The sequence below is a fragment of the Schistocerca piceifrons genome, chromosome X (assembly GCF_021461385.2).
Source record: "Schistocerca piceifrons isolate TAMUIC-IGC-003096 chromosome X, iqSchPice1.1, whole genome shotgun sequence".
Classification (NCBI taxonomy): Eukaryota; Metazoa; Arthropoda; class Insecta; order Orthoptera; family Acrididae; genus Schistocerca; species Schistocerca piceifrons.
The window spans coordinates 339,738,743-339,765,604 of NC_060149.1; the positions used below are offsets into that span (position 1 = coordinate 339,738,743).

At 38.8% G+C, this 26,862-nt stretch overlaps 1 protein-coding gene across 1 annotated transcript in view; it reads left to right on the forward strand.

The window, feature by feature from the left end:
• The window catches only part of LOC124721403 (probable C-mannosyltransferase DPY19L1), a 224,236-nt gene that overhangs the window by 114,642 nt on the left and 82,732 nt on the right, over positions 1–26,862 (forward strand). Inside the window, exon 8 of the mRNA XM_047246343.1 lies at positions 7,943–8,167. Coding sequence (XP_047102299.1) covers positions 7,943–8,167 — 225 coding nt within the window. The remainder of the gene's footprint in view (positions 1–7,942; positions 8,168–26,862) is intronic.

A 26,862-nucleotide genomic window follows, 5' to 3' on the forward strand; every position in this document is an offset into this window, starting at 1 on the left:
GTAATGGAAGAAGATCCATTTACAGTTCCATACAACAGCAAAAAGTACAATATTAAAAATAATATACCAAAATAATTAAAATATAAATGAATAAAAATGGTACCATGAAGTATGGTGTCCCTCTCTGGGCTTACAGTATGAGGATGAAGTTAGCCAATGGCACATAAAAAATGAACAAATAAGTGAAAATAAGGAATGAAAATAGCACAGTGAAACATTGTGTGCCCTCACTGGGCATAAACTACAATCATACAGATTGTGAAAATGCATTAGTGCCATCTGTGGATTTACAGTGTAAATATATGGAATAAAACAGTATTATAAGGTTGAAAGTTGTGAAGCTAGCCAATTGAACATAAAAAATGAACAAATAAGTAAAATAAAGGAATGTATCAGAGTTATGGGAAATAAAACGTGCTAATGTAAGCCACGAAACCAGCTGAGGAATAAGATAACCACTCATTGTTTTTGTACATTATGGTCGCTGGAGACAAATAAAAATATGAAAGTTCTACAGTAACTTAAGAAAGCATCCATAAAAGGTATGATGCACTGGATTTATTTTACTTATTTGTTCATATTATATGCACCACTAGCTATCTTCATACCTTAAAATATTGTAATTCTGTTTTGTTCCACATGTTTATACTGTAAACCCAGAAATGGTGATAATGTATTTTCACAATCTGTGTAATTTTGGTTTATGCCTAGTGAGGGCACACCATGTTTTACTGTACTATTTTCATTCCTTTATTTTACTCATTTGCTCATTTTTTTACACGCTACTGGCTAGCTTCACACCATTCGACTTTGTAACGCTGCTCTATTCCACATGTTTATACAGTAAGCCCAGAGATACCGCTACTGTAGTTTTATGATCTACATGAGTTTAGTTCATGCAAAGTAAGGGCACACCATATTTTGTGGTACTATGTTCATTCATTTATGTTATTTTGGTACATTAGTTTTAATATTGTTCTTTTCATTGGTGTATGGAATTGTAAATGGATCTTCCATTAGTTTGTAATGCACAAATACTTTACATTATATACTGTACTTGCTAGTACAGAGCATACGTATGGCTCCACACATGGGATTTGTTTTCTATAGTTTAACTGTTCCTGTTGGTTTTATTGTTCAGCAGATTTAATTTTCTTAATTATGAAATTTCACTATTATTTACTTATTCATCAATGCCTAAATAGAGGTCACCAGACGTCTCTGATGTCACCTTTTCCTCCTGTTCAACCATGTAAGCAACAACTTCAGTTTATGTTGGACTATGTTCTACATCAACCAATATTGCTTACTATATGACACTTTGGATTAATGTCACCTGTTGTTATGTGGTATGTAATTGTATGGTTCCTATGTTTGCACTTGTGACTCTATGTTAACTATCCTATATTTACTCTTGATTCCCCTGTTTTGTAATTTTCAGCATTGAGGATGACTCTGTAATAGTTGAATTCTAGATCTGCTGTGAACAGGATGAAGTGAATGATTTAAAAGTTAGTCAAGGATATGTCGTCTCAGTAAAAGCTGAGCAACAAACCCAACAATCTGTTGTAGTAAAAGAAATAGGGAGTAGGAAGATATTTTCTTATGCATCAGTATGATTTTTTAGGATTGATGTTAAGTCAGGATGGCAACCGTAAGACTTGAAAACACAACTGCTAAAACAGTCTCTTTAGCCAAGTATGGTATGGGTTCACATTGTAGCACTTATTAGAATCTCTAAAAATTTCAGAAGAGTAAATTTTCAGCTATTAGTATAAGAAACCTGAGTGAAAATTGGAAACATTAAGGAAATCACTAGAGGAACATAAAGGAAACATTAGCCAAAGTTGAGGATGCATTATGAAGGCTATAACTATGCTATTAGAAGAATCTTATGAATTTAAGCAGGGAATAGCCAACAATGTTAAAGGCCATTAAGAGAAATATGTGAAAGGAATGAGTTGATTGGCACTTCTGCTGAATAGATAGTTTAAAGTCCTCTACAGTAAAAGAACCAAGAAAAAGAGCATTCACTGAAGGAGGAAACGTTAAAAAATCTCTTAGCAGCTAATTCAGGCATTAAATAATAACAGTAAAGCAGAAATGGGTTGATTTTGAACAATACAGGAGGGATTAAAAATAGCGTTTGGGAAAGACTGTGAAGGCTATGAACTATAATCCGTTCATTGTAATAATAAACCTGATGTAAACAAACACAAACACGATGATTGGTCTGAAGCCATAGCACACGTACACTGGTGTTGTTATGCTCTTGGAAGTAGGTCCTACTTTTGTATTAGATATCTTATTACCAAGTTACGTTAAATGAAATTTTAAGATATTCAAATGTATTAACAGCCATCAACGTTTTCCTTAATCATGCTTTAGCTACATAGCTTTTATTTAAAAAATCATGTACAGTAACAGCCTCTGCAGCATTTTGCTCTGATTGTTGTGCTGTCAATGCACAGTATAAAACTGACTGGGGCTGCTTTCTGTTCGGTAGTGAAACACGCGCATGGAACATGCTGAGAAATAGGCAGTTCTTAGTGTTTTTTGTAAATTTACGGAAAAATGAAATGATTGTGTGGCATTTATTGGCCGGGATATCCCCTTGGGGGTTCGACCGCCGTATTGGATAATCGGCTTTGAAGTTTTCCCAGTGTTGTATATACTGCAGTATGAGACACATGCTCATGTTGGTCATGTAGCGCATTCGTTAGCGTAATTGAATGATATAGATGCAGTTGTTCTTGCGGTGGTTCAAATCTGCCCAACATTATATATTTTTCTCCTTCAATTTGACCGAGCGAGGTGGCGCAGTGGTTAAACACTGGACTCGCATTCGGGAGGACGACGGTTCAATCCCGCGTTTGGCCATCCTGATTTAGGTTTCCCGTGATTTCCCTAAATTGCTAAAGGCAAATGCCGGGATGGTTCCTTTCAAAGGGCACGGCCGACTTCCTTTCCCGTGCTTCCCTAATCTGATGAGACCGATGACCTCGCTGTCTGGTCTCCTTCCCCAAAACAACCCAACCCTACCCCTAATTGCAGGAAGGCCTTCAATTTGAAATACCTACATCTCATAATTACAAAACTCATCATTATTTTTTATGAATAATGCACGTCATCCTGTTTCTAATCACATATTGGACGCGGGATTCCTGTTTCCATTTCAAATACAAATTCTTAATTATCGATGTTTTATGAAAGGCTGTTTTTAAATGTTGTTTAAATTAAGAAAAGATAAGAATTTAATTTTTAAGGCAAAAATGAAAAACTAAATCCTCTTTATTTGGACTGTGTCAATCGTTTTATACCATAGAGGTAGATAAGTATAGCAGAAACATAAAAAACAATCATTTTCACAGCATCGACCACATCATACAAATGGTGCATTTTTATATTTGCTGCTGTACCATTACAATATGAACCCAACAGAACTGATCTGGAGCCAAGCTGCAGGATTTGGTCCGAGAAGTAACAAGACTGTTAAGGTGCCATATGTACTAGAACTAATGCACGCAGCTTTTTCAAGTCACTGCCGAGTGCTGGCAGGATGTAGAATGGCTCGCCATAAAAGAAGAAGAGAAAATGCTGCCCCTGGTTGGCTTTGCAGATTCTGTTGTTGATAGGCTCATTATCAATGTAGCAAGTGACATATCCAGAACTGAAATGTGTTGCTCGGATTCGGATAAGGAAGGAGCTAAGAGATTACCAGACGACTGACTGTAAGTAAATACGTTCAGTGGCTTCAATATTTAACCATACCATGAAATCCTTCAATACTCTCTTACGTTACACACAGCGTATGCAGAAAAATTACAGTGTGGTTAAGTCAGGAATTTTCATCGTTCTTGTTTTTAATTACAATAGTGTGTTAGCTAAAAACAATAACGTGTTGCAGTTTTCATCTGGTCGTCTAAGGAGTATATTGTGGAAGATTTGCAGTGTGTTATTTCATTCTGTTTAAAAATTAAATGACATTCAAAGCTGTATTGCTCCTCTGCTCATCTCTTTTTGTGTGTGAACTGCAGCTGGCCACATCACTGCAGGCTAACTGTAACAGGTGACTGGCCAGTGCTATCTAAGTTAAATGCACCAGTAAAGTTGTGTCCCGTATTATCACTAAGTTGATGTGCGCATAAAGCACAACACAAAATGTACCCTTATTATCACACTTGACAGTAGTCTAGACAGCTTGTCTGCAGTCCCACGTGAAACGGAAATCCAATGAGGTTTCAGCAAACACAGAAGAATACATAGTGCAATGTTTACATCAGGTTTATTCTTATGATGAACGGATTATAGTTCAATAAATGTGACAAATTATGTAACAATCATGTAAAGACAGCAAGAAAATGTGATCCAAAGGGAAACATTTGCAAAGGAGGCTTAATTCATGACTACAAGGTCTGTTCAAAAAATTCTGGATCATTCATAATTTTGCACCAGTGGTGTGTTGGAGCAGTTGGCATCCTTGCACGTGCCTGTGCTTAATGTGTAACTGCCGGAAGTTTCATTGTTGTATGTCAGTTAGCTACTGTTTTGTGTTGTATTGAGTAGAACTTTGTATAGCACAGTTTGCAAATTTCTGTACATTAAATTTTGCACGAAACTCAAGAAAACCTTTAGAGGGACACACCAAATGATGCAGGAAGCCTACAGTGATGAGTGCTGAAGCCATACTCAGTATTACGAATGGTTCACATGGTTTAAAAATGGCGGGACAGAAGTTAAAGATGGCCCTTGTTCAGGATTCCCTTCAACGTCTACCGACGACACTCATATCAGGAACATCGACAAAATTGTGCCTGCCAGTTGAAGACTGTGTCTGAGAGATTGCAGAAGAATGTTAACATTTCAGTTGGATCATATCAGAAATTCTGACAGAGCATCTTGGAATGCATCGTGTTGCCGCCGAATTTGCCCTACAGCTGATGAGTCGAGACCAGAAAGACTTTCGCCTTGCAATCTGTGAAAGAGCTTTTGGATTGTGCAAATGAGAACGAGATGTTCCTTAAGAGAATCATAACTGGTGATGAGGTATGGGTCTATGGCTATGATGTTGAGACCAAGGTTCAATCTTCACAGTGGGTCGGGAAAGGTTCTCCAAGACCAAAAAACGCTCATCAGTCAGGTCAAATTTCAAAGCCATGATGATAGTTTTCTTTGATGTTGAAGGATTAGTTCATCATGAATTCGTGCCACAGGGACCAACTGTTAATCGACAGTACTATCAGGATGTGTTGCAATGTCCATGAGAAAATTTGAGAAGAAAAGGGCCTGAAATGTGGCAAAACAATTCATGGCTCTTGGATCACGATAATGCACCCGCACATTCATGTATGTTAGTGTGTGACTATCGCAAAAAAATGAAATCACTGTATTGCCTCATCCTCCATACACCCCAGACCTGGCCCCTGTAGACTTTTTTCTTTCCAAAGTTAAAAAGTTTGTTGATAGGTTGAAGATTTGCAACAATAGACAACATCAAAGAAAATTTGCAGATGGCACTTCGCGTGATCCAGAAAGAGGCCTACCAAGGCTGTGTCCAGAAGTGGAACGGTGTTGGGAGCAGTGTATCAATTTTAGAGGAGAGTGTACCGAAGGAGACCGTGCACAATAAGTAAATGGTAAGTGTAGAAAAATTTTGTGGCCGAAGTTCTGGAATTTTTTGATCAGACCTTGTACGGGGAATGGTCACCTGAAGACTGTATGAAGAGTGACAAAATTAAGTTGATCACAATAGCTGCACCTGCAGTTGTAAGATATTTTATTTAGAAAACTTGATCCATGTTGGCCTTATTTAACTATATCTTCAATCAGATAAACATTTAATTGGTCTTACTTGAAAATGTTATTACATGAGATTGACTCTGGTCCTGTTTTTTAAATAAAGAATAACTAGTGCTTTGGCAGCTGCTTTAATTGTCATCACTTATCTTTGGTTGTGAGAGTCACAGTCCCGCTCATGGAGATGCTAAAAAGTAAGTTTCTTTGAGCAATGGTTGACTACAGATGTCCAAAGATCAGCAGAAAAGTGTTGGAAGGATATGATACCTTCAGTTAACTAAACAGAATGTTTTGCACAAAATACTGGTAAGGATATAAGCAAAGCAAATTTCATTCATGGAAATCTCTGATTTTTGAAGGAATTGGATAGAAAAGCAATATTGCAAAGAAAAGTGTTAAATGGTAGAATATTTAGATCAGCCATTCAGGAAAAGAAGATAAAGTATTTTACCCATGAAATGAGATACATTAAAGGGTCTTTACAAGAAAATAGCTAATCAGACTCAGAAATGAAAGATGAAAGCAAGTATAAGAGAAATGTCAAAATTTTGACATATTACTATATGCACAATTTATCTTAGCTCTTTTTTGAGAGTGAAGGAATTGATGGAAGTTGAATGACTTTGGGCAATATGGAATGTTTCTCTGCACTGGCAGCTCTAGCTAGTAAACAGTACAACATTCTGTAGCACTGTAGTAGGCAGGACAGTTGTGAATGCAATGTTGATTACTGTGTTCTGTGTGCCCTGTGAGAACAGGCAGCAGTAGCCATGAAGCTAGATAGCTGTTGTGACAGAGAGAGGTGGGGCAGTGGTTAACCCACTGGACTCACATTCAGAAGGACGACATTTCAAATCTGTGTCCTGCCATCCTGATATAGGTTTTTCGTGATTTCCTTAAATCACTTCAGACAAATACCTGGATGGTTTTTTGAAAGGGCATGGCTGACTTCCTTCCATATCCTTCCCTAATCTGTTGGGACCGGTGACCTCACTGTTTGATCCCCTCCCCCAAATCAACCAACGAACCAACCAGCTGTTGTGCACTTATGGTCCCAGTATCCCCTGCAAAATGGCCAAGTTATATTGTGTGTTTGAACCCCCTAAAATCTGATAGGAGGAAAGCTTTTAATGAGATTCATCTTCACTGGTTACCTTGTCAGTTACTTTAGTGGTGTTTCAGCCACATGTGTACTACTACTACTACTACTACTACTACTACTGTTACTGTTTCACCACTGGCTCACAGGTTGCATGTAAATAGCAGAAAATGAGTAAAACAAATATTTTTCACTATTATTTCTCTTCCTTTGCTATAGCTGATACTGTTTCATATTATCACATTCTGTTCATTGTCATAATAATCATCTATATGTACACTTACCAGCTGCAAGGCAAGTTCTTGCACCTGACTATGTATTTCCTTTGCTATAAGATTGTCAAACATCTGAAACTTTCCCACAAATCCAGTCAGTAATAAAAAATTGCTATAGTTGTCTGCTGCTATACTCTCCAATTTTGCCAGTAGCTGTTAAAAGCTGAAATGACTAATAATAATGAATGCTCCAAATTCACATAAAAAATGTCACTACACTCATTTGTATTTTTCTTTTGTACAGCCATGGTAACTGGGCTGTAGTGGATTCATGGAAAAACAAAATGAACTTTTTGAAACATGAATTTGAACAAATCAATAAAATTCATGGGCCACACAATTATGCATAATTTATTCATTATAAAGATTTTGAGGCAAAATTCTCAACATATAGCATGGATAACCAAGACAAATATTAAATAGGTGATAAAGTTTATGATTGTATCACACTTTTGGCTAATTGTGAAACCAGCTGAATATACTAGAGGACAATTGTTGCATTCACAGTATGGCAATGCATGGCTTTTGTAGGCTGATAAGTGCTGAACATTTATTTAATTTGTTGTGCGAGGAGTCTAAGTTATTATCAGTTGCATTACACAAGTTTGTTTTTAATTTGTTATCTTTTTAATATAAAAACTGAATCACTTGTATGTGTGCATGGACATAGGTTTGTTGTTATCAGGAATTTCAAACTGAACAGAACCTAATTTAGCAGACTGTGTTTTGGTTGTGTTATGTTAACTCTGGCCATTTTCTGTTCTGTCCACAGCTGGGTCTCTCCCTTGCTATACTTTCCTTATTTGGAAATAAATTTCTGATCTGTTCACTGCTAACCTGCCTATTGATTTCGGTGGTATTGACAGTTAAGCATGTCAATATAGACCATTTGATAAATACTGGTTCCTTATTAAGGTTGTTTCTGGTGTTTCTCCTGCCATTTGCTGGGACAGTGCTGATAAAAACAGCAGTCAATTTTAGCTTTGGAATGGATGATGTAAGTACCCTTATCAGAATTATCTTTCTTGTTACAATGTCCATTGTGATGTTCATTTAATGTAGGCTCTCAAAACAATGGCATAATTCAAAAATACATCGTGTTCATTACATACTATTGACATCTTAACAATACAGCTATTACAATTTTTAAAGATAAGACCTGATATTTGCTTGATTTATTGTTCATCATTCTGGTTAGATACCTAAAATAGGGTGGTCTCAAATGTCTAACAATATTATTTGAATGAGTGTAAAGTATACATTTTTGCTAGTTTATGTAAAATTTTGAGACTAGAGTGAAACTCACACAATGAATATGTAATGCTACAAATTATAGTAAAAAAGGTCCCAACTCTAAGTAACAAAGAAAATAAAACTAGTACAGAATGCATTTTTCTGTGTCATTCATTGTATGTAATTGGAAACTGTAGTTATTGCAGTGCTAAGAGTAAAAAGGAAAGAAAAGATCGACTTTTGTGGCTGCCTATAATCCACTGCAGTCATACACACTTACCTATTCAACCTTGTACTGATTATTTGCAGATTGGTGATATATTGAATAATCATTGTCCAAAAAATTAAAAATGTAATAAAAACACCACCAATGTGCAGTATGAAACAAACAAAATTTGTTGTTCATCTGTAGCATATTTTTTTCTTTAAGTAATACTGTAAAACTGTCGACACATTAGGACATTGTACTGGACCAGGACGTGATCCTCAAAGTTACCTTTTGTGGGCAATGCATATGTCAGATGAACTATACAGCCAAACTTTGTGCCCTATCTCACAGCTTTGGTCTACAAATACTGTGCACATAATATAATTTAGTTCATTGCACAGGGGATGGTGGGAGCAGAGGGATTGCTAGTAATCAGTCAGTATTGATTTGTTTCCATTAAGTGTGAAACCTAGTCAGCAAACAGTATTGTTCACTGTAGCATTGTGTAATAGTATTTTGTAATTTGTTACAAAATTTTAGTTTTGACTGTAAAATCATTCAAGCAGTTGTTACCACCATCTTTCACTTTTGCTGCTGTAGAAACTCAAATGTGCGTGTGTTTCATATGCCGCTTGTTCTGTGAGAGTAGGTATTTGAGAATTTACATGTGCTGCCAGCACTCACCATATAAAGTGTCAGGTCATTTTTGCCTGTAGTGCCTTCTCTCCTAATCTGCAAAGTCAAGAAGCTCTCCTGCAAACATTGCTCTCTACATGATATGGTTTGAAAGAGTAAGGAAATTACAAACTTGGTTGACATACTTCACCCTGTATGTTTTGTCATTCCTCAAGATTTTGCATGTTATCGTGGCTTAATTTGTTTTTTTATTTTTTTAATGACCTACCAAATTTATATATCTGTAGATTCAACATGTAATGGCCAGAAAGCATTAAATGTGATGTTGATAAAAGCTTTAGTTGGATGAATACTGAGTAACAGTGTATCATGAACAATATGTGAAGATACTAGAGAAACTATAGAAGCAGGAAAGAATACTGGAGTAAAATAATGTAGGAATTGAAATTATGTGTTACACAGGTTGGTGGTGGCTGTTCATATCATATAGAAAATGGCCTAGTTTTGTTACTTCTCAAGTATAACAATGCATAGCATATGTTGCAAGTTAATCATACGTTTTATCACAGTTGTTGATTATAACAGTCATAAAGTTATCTTTTATAGATTAATATTGGCAAGTACTGGGTATTCTAGATCAGGTAAGATTATAGATATTTGATATGTGAGCTGAAAAGTGGTAAAGAAGACAAAGCATAGTTTAGTTACTTCACGTCACTGTCATGTCCGTATGATATTGATATTGTGAATGACTGTCCTGAGCAATCTTAGCTGTGCCTGTTCAAACTATAGCACATTAGGAACAATACAATAAGACTGTAAACTGCACAAGGCTCAGTTTAATAACTGATGTTGCCTTTTTGTTTTGTTTAAAATAAAGAAGTAGGAGATAATCTGTTTTGGTATGCAATTTGTGCATTCCACCAAGATTGAATTCTTTTCTAAAGTGATGCCAAAGGTTTTTACCTGTTATGATTAAGGGTCTTGACATGTATTTGGCAAGAGTAGGTTCAAATCCTCACTTTCATTACATGATTTAGGGTTTTCATGTTTTACTGTAACCGGTATGATGGCAGATTGTGTCCTCCAAGAAGATCATAGCTAATTCCTTCTCTTGTGCCCACTGAGCTTATCTGAGTGGCACATGGAGTGCCTGTGTTTAGTTCTTAATACTACCAGGAATTTTTCCTCAATAGTAGGACTGGAATAGTGTTTTTCAGCCTAAAGAGGACAACTGAGGACTTTTTCAAGAAAAAGTAGGAGGCCCCCCCCCCCCCCCACCCCATCAGCTGTCATCAGCATCCATACAAGATGACATTGTGATTTTTGTAATTTTTTATTTGTTCTATCACTGAAATCTTCATGTATCCTTCTGTGGCAGGTGGTGCTATATGCAAGAATACCGAGAGTCACATTAAGAAATCCAGGTTTTGCACAGAACTAAATAGCATCTTCAGGTGTACCACAGGGATTGATAATGATTTTTCTAGTTATATACAGGGTGTATCACCTAAGACTTGCTCCACAAATATTGTGGAAGTGGAAAGTGCTATTAATGTGTGGTTTTCACATAATGGATTGGTAGTCAGGGGTTCGTATCGATAGCCAATAAACAGATTTATTACAGTATTATTACATACTTGAAAAGTGTGTTTCTTGTGCAAACATACACTTTTTAAATGGAACAATGCCTATTGTCATTAACAGACTAAAATTAGAGTAAATTAGAATGACAGTGGTGTTTGTTACAGAATACTAGTGTGTGTTGTTTACGAGATATCAATTTTAGAAAGTCCCCATACCGACACTTGTACAATACCTGTGGTAGCATACACTAAAGAACAACACAAGTGCATACACTAGTTATGTGGATTCTGACCAGGTTGTTTCAAAATGACCACTGGCAATGCAATACGCACTTCCAGTCTGGTATGGAACGACTCCTGCAATCGTGCTAGCATTTCAGCGGAGATGTCCGAGTGGGCTGCAGTAACATGTCATCACATATCTTTGGATGTATTTGGTATGTCCCTGTAGACAATGTCTTTCAGCTTTCCCCACAGAAAAAAGTCCAGAGGTGTCAGACCTGGGGAATGGGCCGGCCAAGGTACAGGCACTCTGCACCAAATCCAGCAATTTGGAAACAATTTGTGAAGACATGCTGCAGTACTTCATGCACTATGGGCTGAACAGTCATCATGTTGGTACCATAGGTTCTTTCTAGTCTGCAGAGGAATGTCTTATAGTATCTGTGGAAGATGGTCTGTTAGGAGACTACAATACTTGTGTGCATTCAGTGCTCTACCTATGAAAAACGATCCTACGAGCTGATGGTTCACTATCCCACCCTACACAGTTACACTCCATGGATACTGACAAACCCAACAAGGATGTCAACAGACCAATAGTACATGTTTCGGTGGTTTACGTGGCCATGATTGGTAAATGTGGCTTCATCACTAATCAAGATACATGATACACCTGGAGTATCCTGTCTTAACACACATTTACAGAAGTTAACAAAATTCTCATAATCATTTCCATGCAGCTCTTGATGGAGACAGTCATGACAGGGATGGAACCTACGTCAGTGGAGAATAAGTAACACACTTGCCTGTCTCGTGCTACTTCCTTATGTGATTGTGTGGGAGCTAACATGCAAATCAACTCCAACTGCAGCAAGAATGTTAATTTCCATCTCTTCCGTCATCACTTCTTTCCTTCTGTTATGTTGTCTAGCTATTACACTACCACTTTCATGTAACTTGTTGAAGAGGTTGAGAACTAATTGCTGAGGTGATTGACATCTGTTGGGATATCTTACCATATGCACCATGCAGCAGTGAACTGTATTCTTCTTACACTCTCCATACACCATGCGAATGTTGGATTTTTCTGCGTTGGTAAATCCTATTGTCGACTTATGACCTGGTACTTGGATTGTCGCACACTGACTGACTAGCAAGTCGCAATGCACTCAAGAAACACAAAAGATCATTCTAAGCAAATATAACAACATCGTACCTAACAACTATGCATGTTGAACGACACATTCAAAATACGATATCTTGTAAATGACTCGCACTGGAAACCTGCAACAAACACCAGTGACATTCTAATTTACCTTACTTTTAGTTTGTTAATTTCAATAGATATTTTTCCATTTAACCAAGTGTATGTGACGAGGGCTAATAGAAATCCTTGGGTAATAGAAGAGATATTGAATTTAATTGATGAAAGGAGAAAATACAAAAATGCAGTAAATGAAGCAGGCAAAAAGGAATACAAACGTCTCAAAAATGAGATCGATAGGAAGTGCAAAATGGCTAAGCAGGGATGGCTAAAGGACAAATGTAAGGATGTCGAGGTGTGTATCACTAGGGGTAAGATAGACACTGCCTACAGGAAAATTAAACAGACCTTTGGAGAAAAGAGAACCACTTGCATGAATATCAAGAACTCAGATGGAAACACAGTTCTAAGCAAAGAAGGGAAAGCAGAAAAGTGGAAGGAGTATATAGAGGTCAATACAAAGGCGATGTTCTTGAGGACAATATTATGCAAATGGATGAGGATGTAGTTGAAGATGAAATCAGAGATATGATACTGCGTGAAGAGTTTGACAGAGCACTGAAAGACCTAATTCGAAACAAGGCCCCCCGGAGTAGACAACATCCCATTAGAACTACTGATAGCCTTGGGAGAACCAGTCCTGACAAAACTCTACCATCTGGTGAGCCAGATGTATGAGACAGGCGAAATACCCTCAGACTTCAAGAAGAATATAATAATTCCAATCGCAAAGAAAGCAGGTGTTGACAGATGTGAAAATTACCAAACTATCAGTTTAATAAGCCATGGCTGCAAAATACTAACACATATTCTTTACAGATGAATGGAAAAACTGAAAGAAGCCAACCTCGGGGAAGATCAGTTTGGATTCCGTAGAAATGTTGGAACATGTGAAGCAATACTGACCCTACGACTTATCTTAGAAAACAGATTAAGGAAAGGCAAACCTACGTTTCTAGTATTTGTAGACTTAGAGAAAGCTTTTGACAATGTTGACTGGATTACTCTCTTTCAAATTATGAAGGTGGCAGGGGTAAAATACAGGAAGCGAAAGGCTATTTACAATTTGTACAGAAACCGGATGGCAGTTATAAGAGCCGAGGGCATGAAAGGGAAGCAATGGTTGGGAAGGGAGTGAAACAGGGTTGTGGCCTGTTCCCGATGTTATTCAATCTGTATATTGAGCAAGCAGTAAAGGAAACGAAAGAAAAATTCGGAGTAAGAATTAAAATCCATGGAGAAGAAATAAAAACTGAGGTTCGCCGATGACATTGTAATTCTGTCAGAGACAGCAAAGGACCTGGAAGAGCAGCTGAATGGAATGGACAGTGTCTTGAAAGGACGATATAAGATGAACATCAACAAAAGCAAAATGAGGATAATGGAATGTAGTAGAATTAAATCGGGTGATGCTGCCGGAATCAGATTAGGAAATGAGACACTTAAAGTTGTAAACAAGTTTGGCTATTTGGGAAGCAAAATAACTGATGATGGTCGAAGTAGAGAGACTATAAAATGTAGACTGGCAATGGCAAGAAAAGCATTTCTGAAGAAGAGAAATTTGTTAACATGGAGTATAGATTTAAGTGTCAGGAAGTCGTTTCTGAAAGTATTTGTATGGAGTGTAGCCATGTATGGAAGTGAAACGTGGACGAAAAGAGAATAGAAGCTTTTGAAATGTGGTGCTACAGAAGAATGCTGAAGATTAGATGGGTAGGTCACATAACTGATGAGGAGGTATTGAATAGAATTGAGGAGAAAAGAAATTTGTGGCACAACTTGACCATAAGAAGGGATCGGTTGGTAGGACATATTCTGAGGCATCAAGGCATCACCAATTTAGTATTGGAGGGCAGCACGGAGGGTAAAAATTTTAGTGGGAGACCAAGAGATGAATACATTAAACAGATTCAGAAGGGTGTAGGTTGCAGTAGGTACTGGGAGATGAAGAAGCTTGCACAGGATAGAGTAGCATGGAGAGCTGCATCAAACCAGTCTCTGGACTCAAGACCACAACAACAACATGTTTGCACAAAAAATACACTTTCTAAGTATTGTTATAATCTGTGCAGTGGCTAACATAAGCAAACCCATCCTGTGAAAACCGCAAATCAATAGCAATTTCCATTTCCGCAGTATTTGAGGTGCAAGTTTTTTGTGATTCACCCTGTATAATGATATGACATTTTATACCCAGGAATCTGAACTAGTTCTTTGCTGATGATAAAAGTCTTAAGTGTTAAAATCAAGCCGAATGGAGTAACTCTGACACTTCAGAATGTGTGTGTGTGTGTGTGTGTGTGTGTGTGTGTGTGTGCATGTAAAAATTGTTGTCTGTGTCTGGATGCCTGTATGTGGTTTGTCACCGAACTTGGGTAAAACACAATAAATGTAATCCTGCACTGCACAAGATCTAACCACACCTCTAGAAATAATGCATCAATGACATCAGTAAATGAAAGAAATATTCTGAATTCATGGGTGTTTATATTTTCAAATTATGATTAGTTCCCAAAATGAACTTCATAGTAGAGTAAATGTATAGTGAGTCTGGTGTTGGTTGGCTTGAACTATGTTGGGTACAGTTTCACTGAAGTGTCTGAATATCTGTGATGGAATGACAGCCCATTCTTCCTTAAGAGTTGAAACCAGAGAAGATAGTGATGGTGGTCACTGGGGTTTGGAGCGTGGGGTTTGGAGCTGAGTACCATCGGGTTCAGGTTGGGACTATAGGCAGGCTAGTCCATTTCAGGAATGTTGTAGTCCACAAACAATTACCTTACAAATGCTGCTATATGACTGGGTGCTTTGTCATGCTAATACAATCAATTATTGTATCCAAACTGTTCCTGTACTGCATGCAGTTTGCAGTGCTTAGAATGTGTTCATATCCTTTCACATCTAAGGTTTCCTTAAGCGCTTGATGGCAGGTAACATCTCTAGACATTTACCAAGTCTGAACCCTTCCATTATGTTGCCACAGGGTATAGCATGATTCATCACTCCAAATCACTTGTTTCCAGTTGTCCTCTGTTCAGTGGCATCACTCTTTACACCACATCAAGCATCACTTAAATAACAGAGATGTAAAACTACCGTAGGCTATCATAAGTCAAGGTAGAATATTGTAGTTTTCCTAGTAGCTTTGGTCGGTTAAGATCATAACAACATTACCTGTACATTAGGTGTGTTGCATACCTATTGAGTGAGTATTACCTAATTTCGATTACTTTGTTTGCATATATGATCTGTCTCTTACAAGGTTCCCTAGAAACAGACAGCAGTGATCCATCAAGAAACTGAGTGAGAATATATAAAGGGCACTGTAACCCACAGAACATTTTTTCTCTACATAAGCACTTTGTCACACACGAGTGATTCATTCCACTGATTTCCTGTGATTTTTTACAGCCACCCTCCGCAGTGCTTGACAGTCACTGTCCGTCAGTACATGAGGTCTGTCTGTTCTTGGTTTAGCTGTGGTTGTTCCATCAGGTGTCCACTACACACTCACATTATCAACAGTCAAAATGGGCAGCTTTAGAAGGGCTTAAATAGCTCCGATGGATTTGTTACTCAGGTGACATCCAATGACCCATCCACATTTGAAGTCACTGAGATCAACTGACCAACCAATTTTCCTTCTCTACTGACAACACAGTGCTACCCACCTTTCATGCTGGTGGGTTCAACTCTAGTGACATCTGGTCATTGCACATTACGTAGGAGTGTGTGGATACTCTTGACCAGATAGTGTATATTGTGTATAAGTGTGCCATATTCATAATATTTTATTCAGTTTGATGTTAATGGACAGAAGTATGTGAAGTAGGCCAAAGCTAACTTTCTGGCACTTTTGTCACTAAGATTAACAATCATGCACGGACAAAATATTGCTGAATTCTTTGAGAATATCTACAAAAAACAGTTTGAAAGATATATATTTGACCCATTTTTGAGTATTGTTCATCTGTCTGTGATCTTAATCACATGAAAAATTCTAAAGAAACTGATTCTTTGAAGAACGCATTGGTTATTCATGACTTTTCTGCAGTAAGTAAAAGAGATTCACAGAGATGCTCAGCTGACTAAAGATAAAAATGATAAATAGAGAGAATGGGACACTTTTAGAAGCATACTAACAACAATTTTTGTGTACATCATCTATGACTCAATTGCTGGTGGGGAAGGGCAAAAAATATAGATACAAGTATTCTCTGTCATAAACATATGATGTCTTCTATGTAAATATTGTTGTAATATGTGTAGTTACTATACCAGAGCTTCATTGTACTAACTGTGTAAATTAATGTCATACATAACAAATATCAAGAATCTCAGCTGTTTTTGTGGCATTACCTTGATAGATGGAAAGTCTGGGATAAATACAGTAATCATTATTTGGATTGCTAAATATACGAGGGTCATCCACAAAGTAAGTTCCGTTTCTATTTCTATCCGTGGCAGTGCTACAATTGCAATTCCGAGCATGCGTGGCAGTTACTACGACTCAAGGAGAAGACATGTACGCCATTTTCAGATCGCTGCTGCCAACATGTGCTTTGTAGTGCTTTTTTATAATGTCAGCCGTAATTGAAAATGCCGCCATGTGTGAATCAGGTCTGTGATTCATTTTCCAATTGCAAAAAAAGTTAAACCAAAGGAAATTCATCGGAAAATCTGTGAGGTTTATGGACAAAATGCTATGAGTGATTCAATGGTTAGAAGATGCGTCAGACTGTTCAATGAAGGACGTGATCAAGTGCACGATGAAGAACGAAGTGGACGCCTATCTGTGGTTACTGATGAACTGGTTCACACAATTGAAGAGAAGATTAAGCACAACTGTAAGTTTACACTTAGTGCCCTTGCTATGGAAGGTCCTTGGTGGTCAACACTTCAACAATGATGACAAGCTGAAAGAACATGTTACCACATGGGTTGATTACACAGCCAGCAACCTTCTATGAAGAAGGCATACAGAAATTGTGCCATGCTATGACAAGTGCCTACAAAATTTCGGAAGCTTTTTAATCCTTGGAAATGAACATTGAACAAAATGTACCCTATGTACATGTGAGATGCAAGGGATGCAAATAATATGTGGCCATCATCAACTGACCTGCGTAAAGTGATACATGGATCCAGTATGCAGTGATAAAACGTCCTACAAACATTAGGTGCCTCAGTCTGCTTGCCTAGCTTTTGTTATCAAATACACTGCTTGTTCCTCGTAACTTAAATTCAGCTCTCATATCAACAACTGTGGCTTGCCAACTGTTTCAGACAGTTGTAACTAATCATCACTAGATGACATGAAGTAGTTGTTATTAACCATTGTGCTCTTCATAGTAGATGTCAGTATATTCAGTGCAGTATTTTCATTACAAAAGTCACTTGATGGATTGTGGAATTTTAAATGTTGGCACAATTTCAGAGATGAATTGTCCTGTTCATCAGATATTCAAAATCATGTTTGACTGAAATTCAGAAATGTCATCACCTTAATATAAGTGACCTAATCTTTGCTGAAAATAAAGAAACAGCTGAGACATATCAATGCATTTGAAAACTATTGAACAGTGTACACATTTGGCTGTATTGCTGCAACGTGAGTACCCCATGACATATATCTGTCAGTGATAAATCATAAATTGAAACAAGCGAAAAAACACATGCCAGTTAGTGATGTAGTACAGTGAGATTATGTACCTTCTATCATCTCATGAAAACTATTGGACATTTCATTGTACAAAGAAGATTTTATAAGCACATTACAATGAATATACACTGATCAGCCAGAACATTATGATCACCAACTTACTATCAATACAAACCCATCCAGCAAATAGCAATGTCACCTGGCGAGGAATGACTGCTAGCCAGACTCGCCCACGGTGCATGTAGTATTGGTAAGCATGCTGCTGATGTGTAGAATGGGGAAAGTGTGTGATCTATCTGACTTTCACCGAGGTTGTGATGGCCCGGAGGCTCAGCACAAGCATTTTGGAAACTGCACGACTTGTCAGGTGTTCGAGGAGTGTTGTGGTGAGTGCATGCATTCAACATGTGGTGAAACCAAGGTGAAATCACATCCAGATGTTGTGGGAGGCAGCCATGCCTCATTATAGATGTCAGATGTTGTAGGCTGGGCACATTGGTAAAACAGAAAAGGCAGTGAGCTGTGGTGGGACTAACATCAGACTTTAATGTTGGGTGGAGTACAAGTGTGTCTGAACTCACAATGCACAAACACTCCTAATGAAGGGTCTCAGCATCCAATGACCCATGCATGTGCCAATGTTAACACCACGACATCAGCAACTACTAGTGAAATGGGCACGTGACCACTGGCGCTGGATGTTGGTGCAGTGGCAGAGCATTGCATGGTCTGATGAATCCTGATACCTTTTTCATCATGATGATGAAAGGGTGTGAATCCGTCGTCTTCCAGGGGAACAGCTCCTTGACACCCGTACTGCGGGACAGAGACAAGCTGGTGGCAGCTCCATTATGCTACAAGCTGGTGGCAGCTCCATTATGCTGTGGGAATATTCATGTGAGCATCCATGGGTCCAGTGGAGCTCGTGCAAGGCACCATGATGGCCAAGGAGTATCATACACTGCTGGTAGGCCATGAACTTTCCTTTATAACGATCATGTTTCCCGATGGCCGTGGCATTTTTCAGCAAGATAATGCATCATGTCATAAGGCCAGGAGTGTGATGGAGTGGTTTGAGGAACACAGTGGCAAGTTCCAATTGATGTGCTGCCTCCCAGTTCGCCAGATCTGAACCCAATAGAACACATCTGGAATGTGGTTGAACACGGCATCAGAGCTCATCGCCCCCCCTGCCCGGAATGTACAGGAATTAGGTGACTTGTGCATGCAGGTGAGATGCCAACTCCCTACAGCGACATACTCAGGCCTCATTGCTTCCATTCTACAACATGTTGCCACTGTTATCCATGCCAAAGATGGACATACCAGCTATAATGCATATGATCAAATGCTTTCTTCTGATCAGTGTAACTATTATGTAGTTACTTTATAGTATTGGTGTGTCATTCTCCTCACATACAAACTACCACCATCCTGCTCACACCACTTCAATCACTTCACTTTTTTTACTTCCCATTGCAGGGCTTGTTTTTACATTCTGATGTGTACTTGAAGGTGAACGTTCTCACACGCCACTTCACCAATTCTTGCATTTCCAAATTCATTTTACTGATGAAACCAAACACAGAGTAAAAGAAATATTCTTTATAAAGACTCTTAGTATTGAGGTCAGTAGTTGTCATTAAACTGAGCAAAATTTTGTAATAACCATAGGTAAAAAATAACAATAATAATAATTGATAGGTAAAAATACATATTTGTGGAGCAGTGGCCATAAATTGCAGCCAGTCAGCAGTGAACAGGTAGAAGTTTATTTAGTGAGAGGACTGGACTGGGTTGCTCATGTTGGGTTGTGCAATGGTTGTTGTTAAATGGTGTATTTTGTGCATTGTAGCCTGACATTCAGGTAATATTTGACGTAGGTTGATTGGGGGCATTGGTTCCCTAACGTGACTTCGAAGAATGATCTAGATAGTTTTGTGTGGAGTTGTATGGAAGCCTAAATTTTCCAGTCACAGATGAACAGCTAATCACAATAATTTTTTATAGCAGAAGGAATCATTTCCTATATGCTAAGAATTTTTAAGATGATGTACCAAACATTTGTTTCACTATGTCAGATTGTAGCTATGTCAGGAAAAAAGAATTTGAGCACTTCAGTAGAAAGTGTGATTTACAAAAACAACAGTAGTTTAAACTTGTGTTTTTGTTTTATTTTCCATCAGTGTCTTAGATTACAGTTACTGATCTACTTTGTAACAGTAGTTCATTCTTGTTATTCATATATTAGTGAAAACGAAAAAGTGTGGCTTTTCCATGCCATCATTAACAACATTACACCCTGTGGATACTTCATGTTGACTACCTCACTGCAGTTTCCATTGACTGATTACTAATTATGAAATCCAACAATTATGGTTTTCTGATTATTTCTATTAACTTCCCCCTACAATGTGAAACCAGAAACTAGTGGCACTGCTATTAACAGTATTTTGCTAGACACATCAAAAATACAAAATCATTATATAAATCCTATGATTCCTGGTTCCTCAGATCTTAAACTAGAAAACAACTTCAATGATAAATGAGAAGGGAAATGACAAATTCAAAAAGAATTGTGAAATACAGCCTAGAGACGTGTACAAAATACACCTGGTGTAAATGAAAAATATGGTATAAGCTTCTCAGTCACTTTAAAGCAAGAAGGGCTGTCAGCACCTGAAGTTGTCTGCCAAACTGGCATACAACAAAGCATATCATTCTAACATTCATCCGTTATTGGGGGACGTGAAACATTGAAAATCTGCCTGTCATATTGATCACCCCAGCTTCACACAACCTGATGATGACCACTATCATCAAATTATGGCTTGCAGATGCCCTGAGGAGAATGCAGCATAACTGCACACTACATTTTTGGAGATAACTGGAAAGGGTGTGTCAACCCAAACAACACACAGCGTATGAACAACAGCACAAATTTCCCTCCCCTCCCCTCCCCTCCCCACCCCTCCCCTCCCCGCTCCGACACAAAAAGTGCTGCATGAAGAAGGCATACAAGGGAACATTTGGAATGGAAACTGAATCAGTATGTGTGTAACACCTGTTAATCATTGTAGAAGAGGGTGGAGGCAGACAGTTACCAATAAACATCTCTGGCATATAGTCCCACAGGCTCAGCAAGGAGACAGGTCAGTCATGTTTTGGACTGGTAGATTGCATTGATCTCAGAGACCTCTCATTCTGATTGAGGGTAATTTGAGAGTTGTGTAGCATCAACACATGATTCTCTAACCTATTTTTCAAACTTAGTCAATAGTCAACAATGGGTTTTTGTTTGTTTGAAGGTGATGATTCAGATGTACACTGTACCCACATGTAAACACCTTCCTCCTGGGGATAGGACTCAATGGGAGGTTAGGGGTACTATATGATTATTTGTATGGAACTAGCAACTCAAAAATTTTGTTGTGCCATGTTCACAAATGTTTAATATGTGAACCATTAGCCACACGTCCAGTCCACAGTCTAATTCGACCCATTCTCGTCCCAAAGTGTCCGCATTGATGTTGATCACAGCTGCCCTGATAGTCATCAAAAGTGGGCAATGTTGGGTGAAAGTGGAGGTGTGAAAACCGTGTCTTTGCTGTAATGCATAGGTGAAAATGACATGGTTTCAGGTCTGAAGAACATGTTTGCCAGTTGCTGCACTGCTGATCCATTGCTGTAGTAGCTTAGTACTGGTACTGGTGTCCAAGAACTCATGAACATCATTGTAGAAGTGAAGAGGAGCACCATCCTGTTCCAAAATGAAATTACCACTGTCCTCTTAAAATTGCAGTATGAGCTATGCAAAATACCTTCTTTGTTAGTCTGGGAGGTACGTGCTGGAGAACACAGAAAATAAAAAATAAAAAAAATGAAATAAAATAATAAAAAAAAAACGAAAAAGAGAAGAAGAAGAAAAATGACTTCTTGAATTGCTGTATCCATACGTGTAATCATATAATACCTTATGTGAATACAAACATTTTTTGCAACTACTTCAAAGCATCTAAAATACAGACATCAAAATATGTTTTGCATCATCCCGGTTCCCAGAACTCCTGAAGATAAACGTTGACTGTGAATATTGAATCACAGACACAGTCCCTTTGACTGTTCAGAGATGTCACTAAACTTGCCCAAATATGTAAACAATCATGCATGAGCAGCACTTATTAGACGGATAGCGTCCGACGGCCGATCAGTTCCAGTCATTCCAAGGGAAGTGGTACACGGCTCGTGTTGTCTGTAGTTCGACCATGCCTGGATGGTCAATACAGCGGTTCGATCGCATCTGCATCCTTACTTTGTGCCAGGAAGGGCTCTCGACAAGGGAAGTGTCTAGGCATCTCCGAGTGAGCCAAAGCGATGTTGTTCCGACATGGAGGAGATACAGAGAGACAGGAACTGTTGATGAGATGCCTCACTCAGGCCGCTCAGGGGCTACTACAGCAGTGGATGACCGCTACCTACAGATTATGGCTCGGAGGAATGCTGACAGCCGCGCCACCATGTTGAATAATGCTTTTTGTGTAGGCACAGGACGTTGTGTTACGACTCGAACTGTACGCAATCGGCTGCATCATGCACAACTTCACTCCCGGTGTCCATGGCGAGATCCATCTTTGCAACCAAGACACCATGCAGCACCCTACAGATGGGCCCAGCAACATGCCAAATGGACCGCTCAGGATTGGCATCATGTTCTCTTCACAGATGAGTGTCGTATATACCTTCAACCAGACAATCGTCTGAGACATGTTTGGAGGCAACCCGGTCAGGCTGAATGCATTAGACACACTGTCCAGTGAGTGCAGCAAGGTGGAGGTTCCCTGCTGTTTTGGGGTGGCATTATGTGGGGCCGATGTATGCCGCTGGTGGTCATGGAAGGCGCTGTAACTGCTTTACAATATGTGAATGCCATCCTCCGACCGATAGTGCAACCATATTGGCAGCATATTGGTGAGGCATTCGTCTTCATGGATGCAGTTCATGCCCCCATCGTGCACATCTTGTGAATGACTTCCTTCAGGCTAATGATATTGTTCGACTCGAGTGGCCAGCATGTTCTCCAGACATGTACACTATCGAAAATACCTGGGATAGATTGAAAAGGGCTGTTTATGGACAATGTGACCCACCAACCTCTCTGAGGAATCTACGCCAAATCGCCATTGAGGAATGGGACAATGTGGACCTAAAGTGCCTTGATGAACTTGTGGATAGTATGTTACGATGAATACAGTCATGCATCAATGCAAGAGGATGTGTTGCTGGGTATTAGAGGTACCGGTGTTTACAGCAATCTGGACCACCACCTCTGAAGGTCTTGCTGTATGGTGGTACAACATGCAATTTGTGGTTTTCATGAGCAATAAAAATGGCGGAAATGATGTTTATGTTGATCTCTATTCCAATTTTCTGTACAGGTTCTGGAACTCTCGGAACCGAGGTGATACAAAACTTTTTTTGATGTGTTTATATTGAATAACTCTGTGTTTGCACATAGACTGGCAGTGCAAAACTCTTTGTGAACAGTTTATTTTGTAATGTAGTCATGCACTACTTTTAAAACTTGTTCTTTTTTTTTAAAAAAAAAAAAAAAAAAAAAAAAGTGCGCTTGAGTAAATTAAATGCTTATAAGCCCTGGGTTTCAAACGGAATCAGAAAATCATCCAAAATTAACAGAAGACTTCACTTAATGTCAAAGCATGCTGATGATGATCAGACTGCATCACACTACAAATTGTATTGTAAAATTCTAAGAAAAGCCATAAAAATATGAAGACGTGTACTTTCAAGAAAAAGTAGTCTCTTCCAACAACAATATGTTAATATTTGGAACATATTAAAAAAGGTTATTATATTATTTTCGGGTCATGATTAAAACATCTGCTACAGTTGCACAGTAATTTATTGACTGATGTCCTTAACGCTACCAGATTTCCAGGTCTTAGTCGCATCTCTACGTCTATTTGTAAGTTAAAATAAGGCAATATCTCTAAACTGCAAGGCCATAAACAAGCTAACAGTAATAGAGAAAAATGAAGTTGGGACACAAATACACTCCAATGAATCGGCCCATGTCAAAGCTAACTTGCAAAGCAACACATCTGCCATACATGGCTCATCAAAGTGAATACCCAAATATGCCCACACCTTTAGCACCTTTTAACTGTAACTGACATAAGTCACCTGTATCCTGAAAGTGCTGGTGAGAGGTGACCGAGTCTGAAAAAATGAAATAAAGCCAGAGTAGACACTACGTGGGAGGCAGAAAGCTGGAAACAGCAGGCTGGAAACTACGTAATGTGTAGTTGAACTTACAAAAGGACTAACCAATCAAATGTTTATGTAGTTCGGTCATTGGAAAGCAGCACACAGATAACATGTATGTGGAACAATGAATCCTTTATTCAGGTATCATTAACAGAGAAACCAAAACACCTGAAATGCAACACTGTTGTGGTGCAACTAACACTTGCCAAATACTCGGACAGAGCGCCATTGGAAAAAGAACTGAGCACTGTCACGACGGGCTGCACCATTGTAAACGAAGGGTAAGAAGTGCACATCACTGGCTGAAGCATAACTAGGATAAGAGTCAAAGTCACAACAAAAATTTGAAATCAGATCTGGCTATATATAAACAACTCGAAGTAATAATGGCACATGTACAAGAGATGTTCACGCTTGAAGAAAAACAGTGAGCAGTGACCATAGTTAATGGAACATGTAATAAACCTGCATTAAAAATAATAGAACCACAAACACAAATACCCTTACAGCTTAATACTAATGATAAACAATTGCTTAATGCAAAACACATATTGAATATAAATTTGTATGTGCTGAAGTTAACATTACTATCCAAACTACAGTAAAGAGTCTGTTGTCACGAATAAAACACTAGACCACCTAATTTTAAAAAAGAAAGTGTAATTAACAGTGACAAAACCATCAGACCACAGTGCAATTAATAACAATGCCACAGTCTAAAACCAAAAGAAAATAGGCCCAAACATGACAACCACATAATAAATGGATGGCATAGGAATCAAACACATTAAAAACATTAGGTCCAGGTACTGTGACAGGACTATGGTAAGGTGCCAACAAGATGCCAACAGTAGGAATTATCTGCTGAAAGTAATGGGCTATTAAAAGCACAGACACTGCGGATCTACGTTTAATGTTGGTTTTGTAATGGCAGCACTGCATGACACAATTGTTACCTGAGTACGCTGCTAAGTGTCTATGCCAGACTTGTGCCTCTTCCGTCTATGCCAGACTCGTGCCAAGAGGCAGCAGGTCTTGTCCCAAGCATGGCGATCTTCTCTCGTCACCGTGGAAGACATGAGCTGTGCCTAAGTCGACAGGGCATCTGCATTCGATATTAGACGGCCGATGTGGCAAGAAGGAGCCTTGGCCTACTCATGGCTCTTTTTCCAGGTCTGACATCAGCATTTCTGGGCACTGATGCAAATACTGTCCACCAGGGGTGGAGCTAGCCCTACACTGACCTTCACCAGCCTGCTAGTATGGAGGGGGGCATGACTGCCTCCCATTGCTCTCAGACAAATGTTGTAATTAAAATCAATAAAGTGTCTTTTCAATCACCAGCCTGTCACTGAGCCCCACCGGACCTAACCACTCACCACCACTCTCTGCCAGCTGGTCCTACAGAGTGGTATCAGAAGAGTTGATGTCACTGCCAGTGGACAGCGAAGGGTGTGCCATCTCCTGTAGTGCAACATATGAGCCACAGGGTACAATATCTTCTTTGTGGCGTGAGTGTGTTGTGTGGAAGAGGTGGTGAGAACTGAGGGTTATTGCGAACTTCAAAGTTACATTTTTATGGCTAAAGGAACCAGTGAATGTTTCTCAATACAGGGGTAATTGTAAAGATCAGTGGTTAGAACACATGGGATTTACATAGTGTAATTTTCTTGTCTACTATGCCCACTGTGCCGAGTCTGTGGCAGTTGTCTGTTTTACTCGTCATCATTATGACCATAGGGTAAGACATGCTGAGAGTCCAGGTGGCTAATTGATTAGACATAAAGATTAAGTATTGTAGTGTTGTCAATTAAGGATTTTTATTTGTGTTGTTACTGTTGTTGTTGTGGGTGGTGGTGGTGGTGTTGTTATTGCATTTATACAATAGTGTGAGATTAGAGCAATAGCGGAGTCAGAGCTACCAAGGTGTTACCAGTCCAGAAGCTGTGCAATCATTAGTAAATGAAGTAGCATAATTAAGAGTATAAAATACATTTGCTAATGAGCTGACAGCAAGGAATGATGAGTTGGGATTATTAAGATCACAGAGTCTATGATTAGATCCAGATGTTGCAAACAGTGTTAATCCTTTACCCACAGGGCATCCAAGAATGTGTTATTGTTTGTGAAGAATCTCTTGTCACATGCTGAGATAGGGGGTTGGTTGGACAAGCAATTGTTGCAATTAGCGAGATCGTGCCTTTCAGGAGGAGTGAAATCCTTTGTACAATGCACAGAAGCACTAAACAAGGCAGAAACTTTTGAGCAGCTAAAATAAGGATTACTGGAAAGGTACAAGAAGTGGAATAGTTCATAGTTTCTTCATGGGCAGCTAAGTGGTCTAATGAAGCAATAGAGGATTAGGAAAATTCACATGTGTACGTATGAATTAACACAGTGATGAGGTGAACAAGGTGATGTTAAAGGAAGCCAAGCAAAGGGACTCGATGCATTCGTAAGGGGAAGTACACTCATGCTCATAAATTAAGGATAATGTTGGCACCAGAAATGTCTAGGAGGGTACGCACTAGTGCACCTAAGGCTCTCCAAGCAGCAGCAAGGCTGGCAGTGGATTTTGAGGAGATTAATTTTGCAA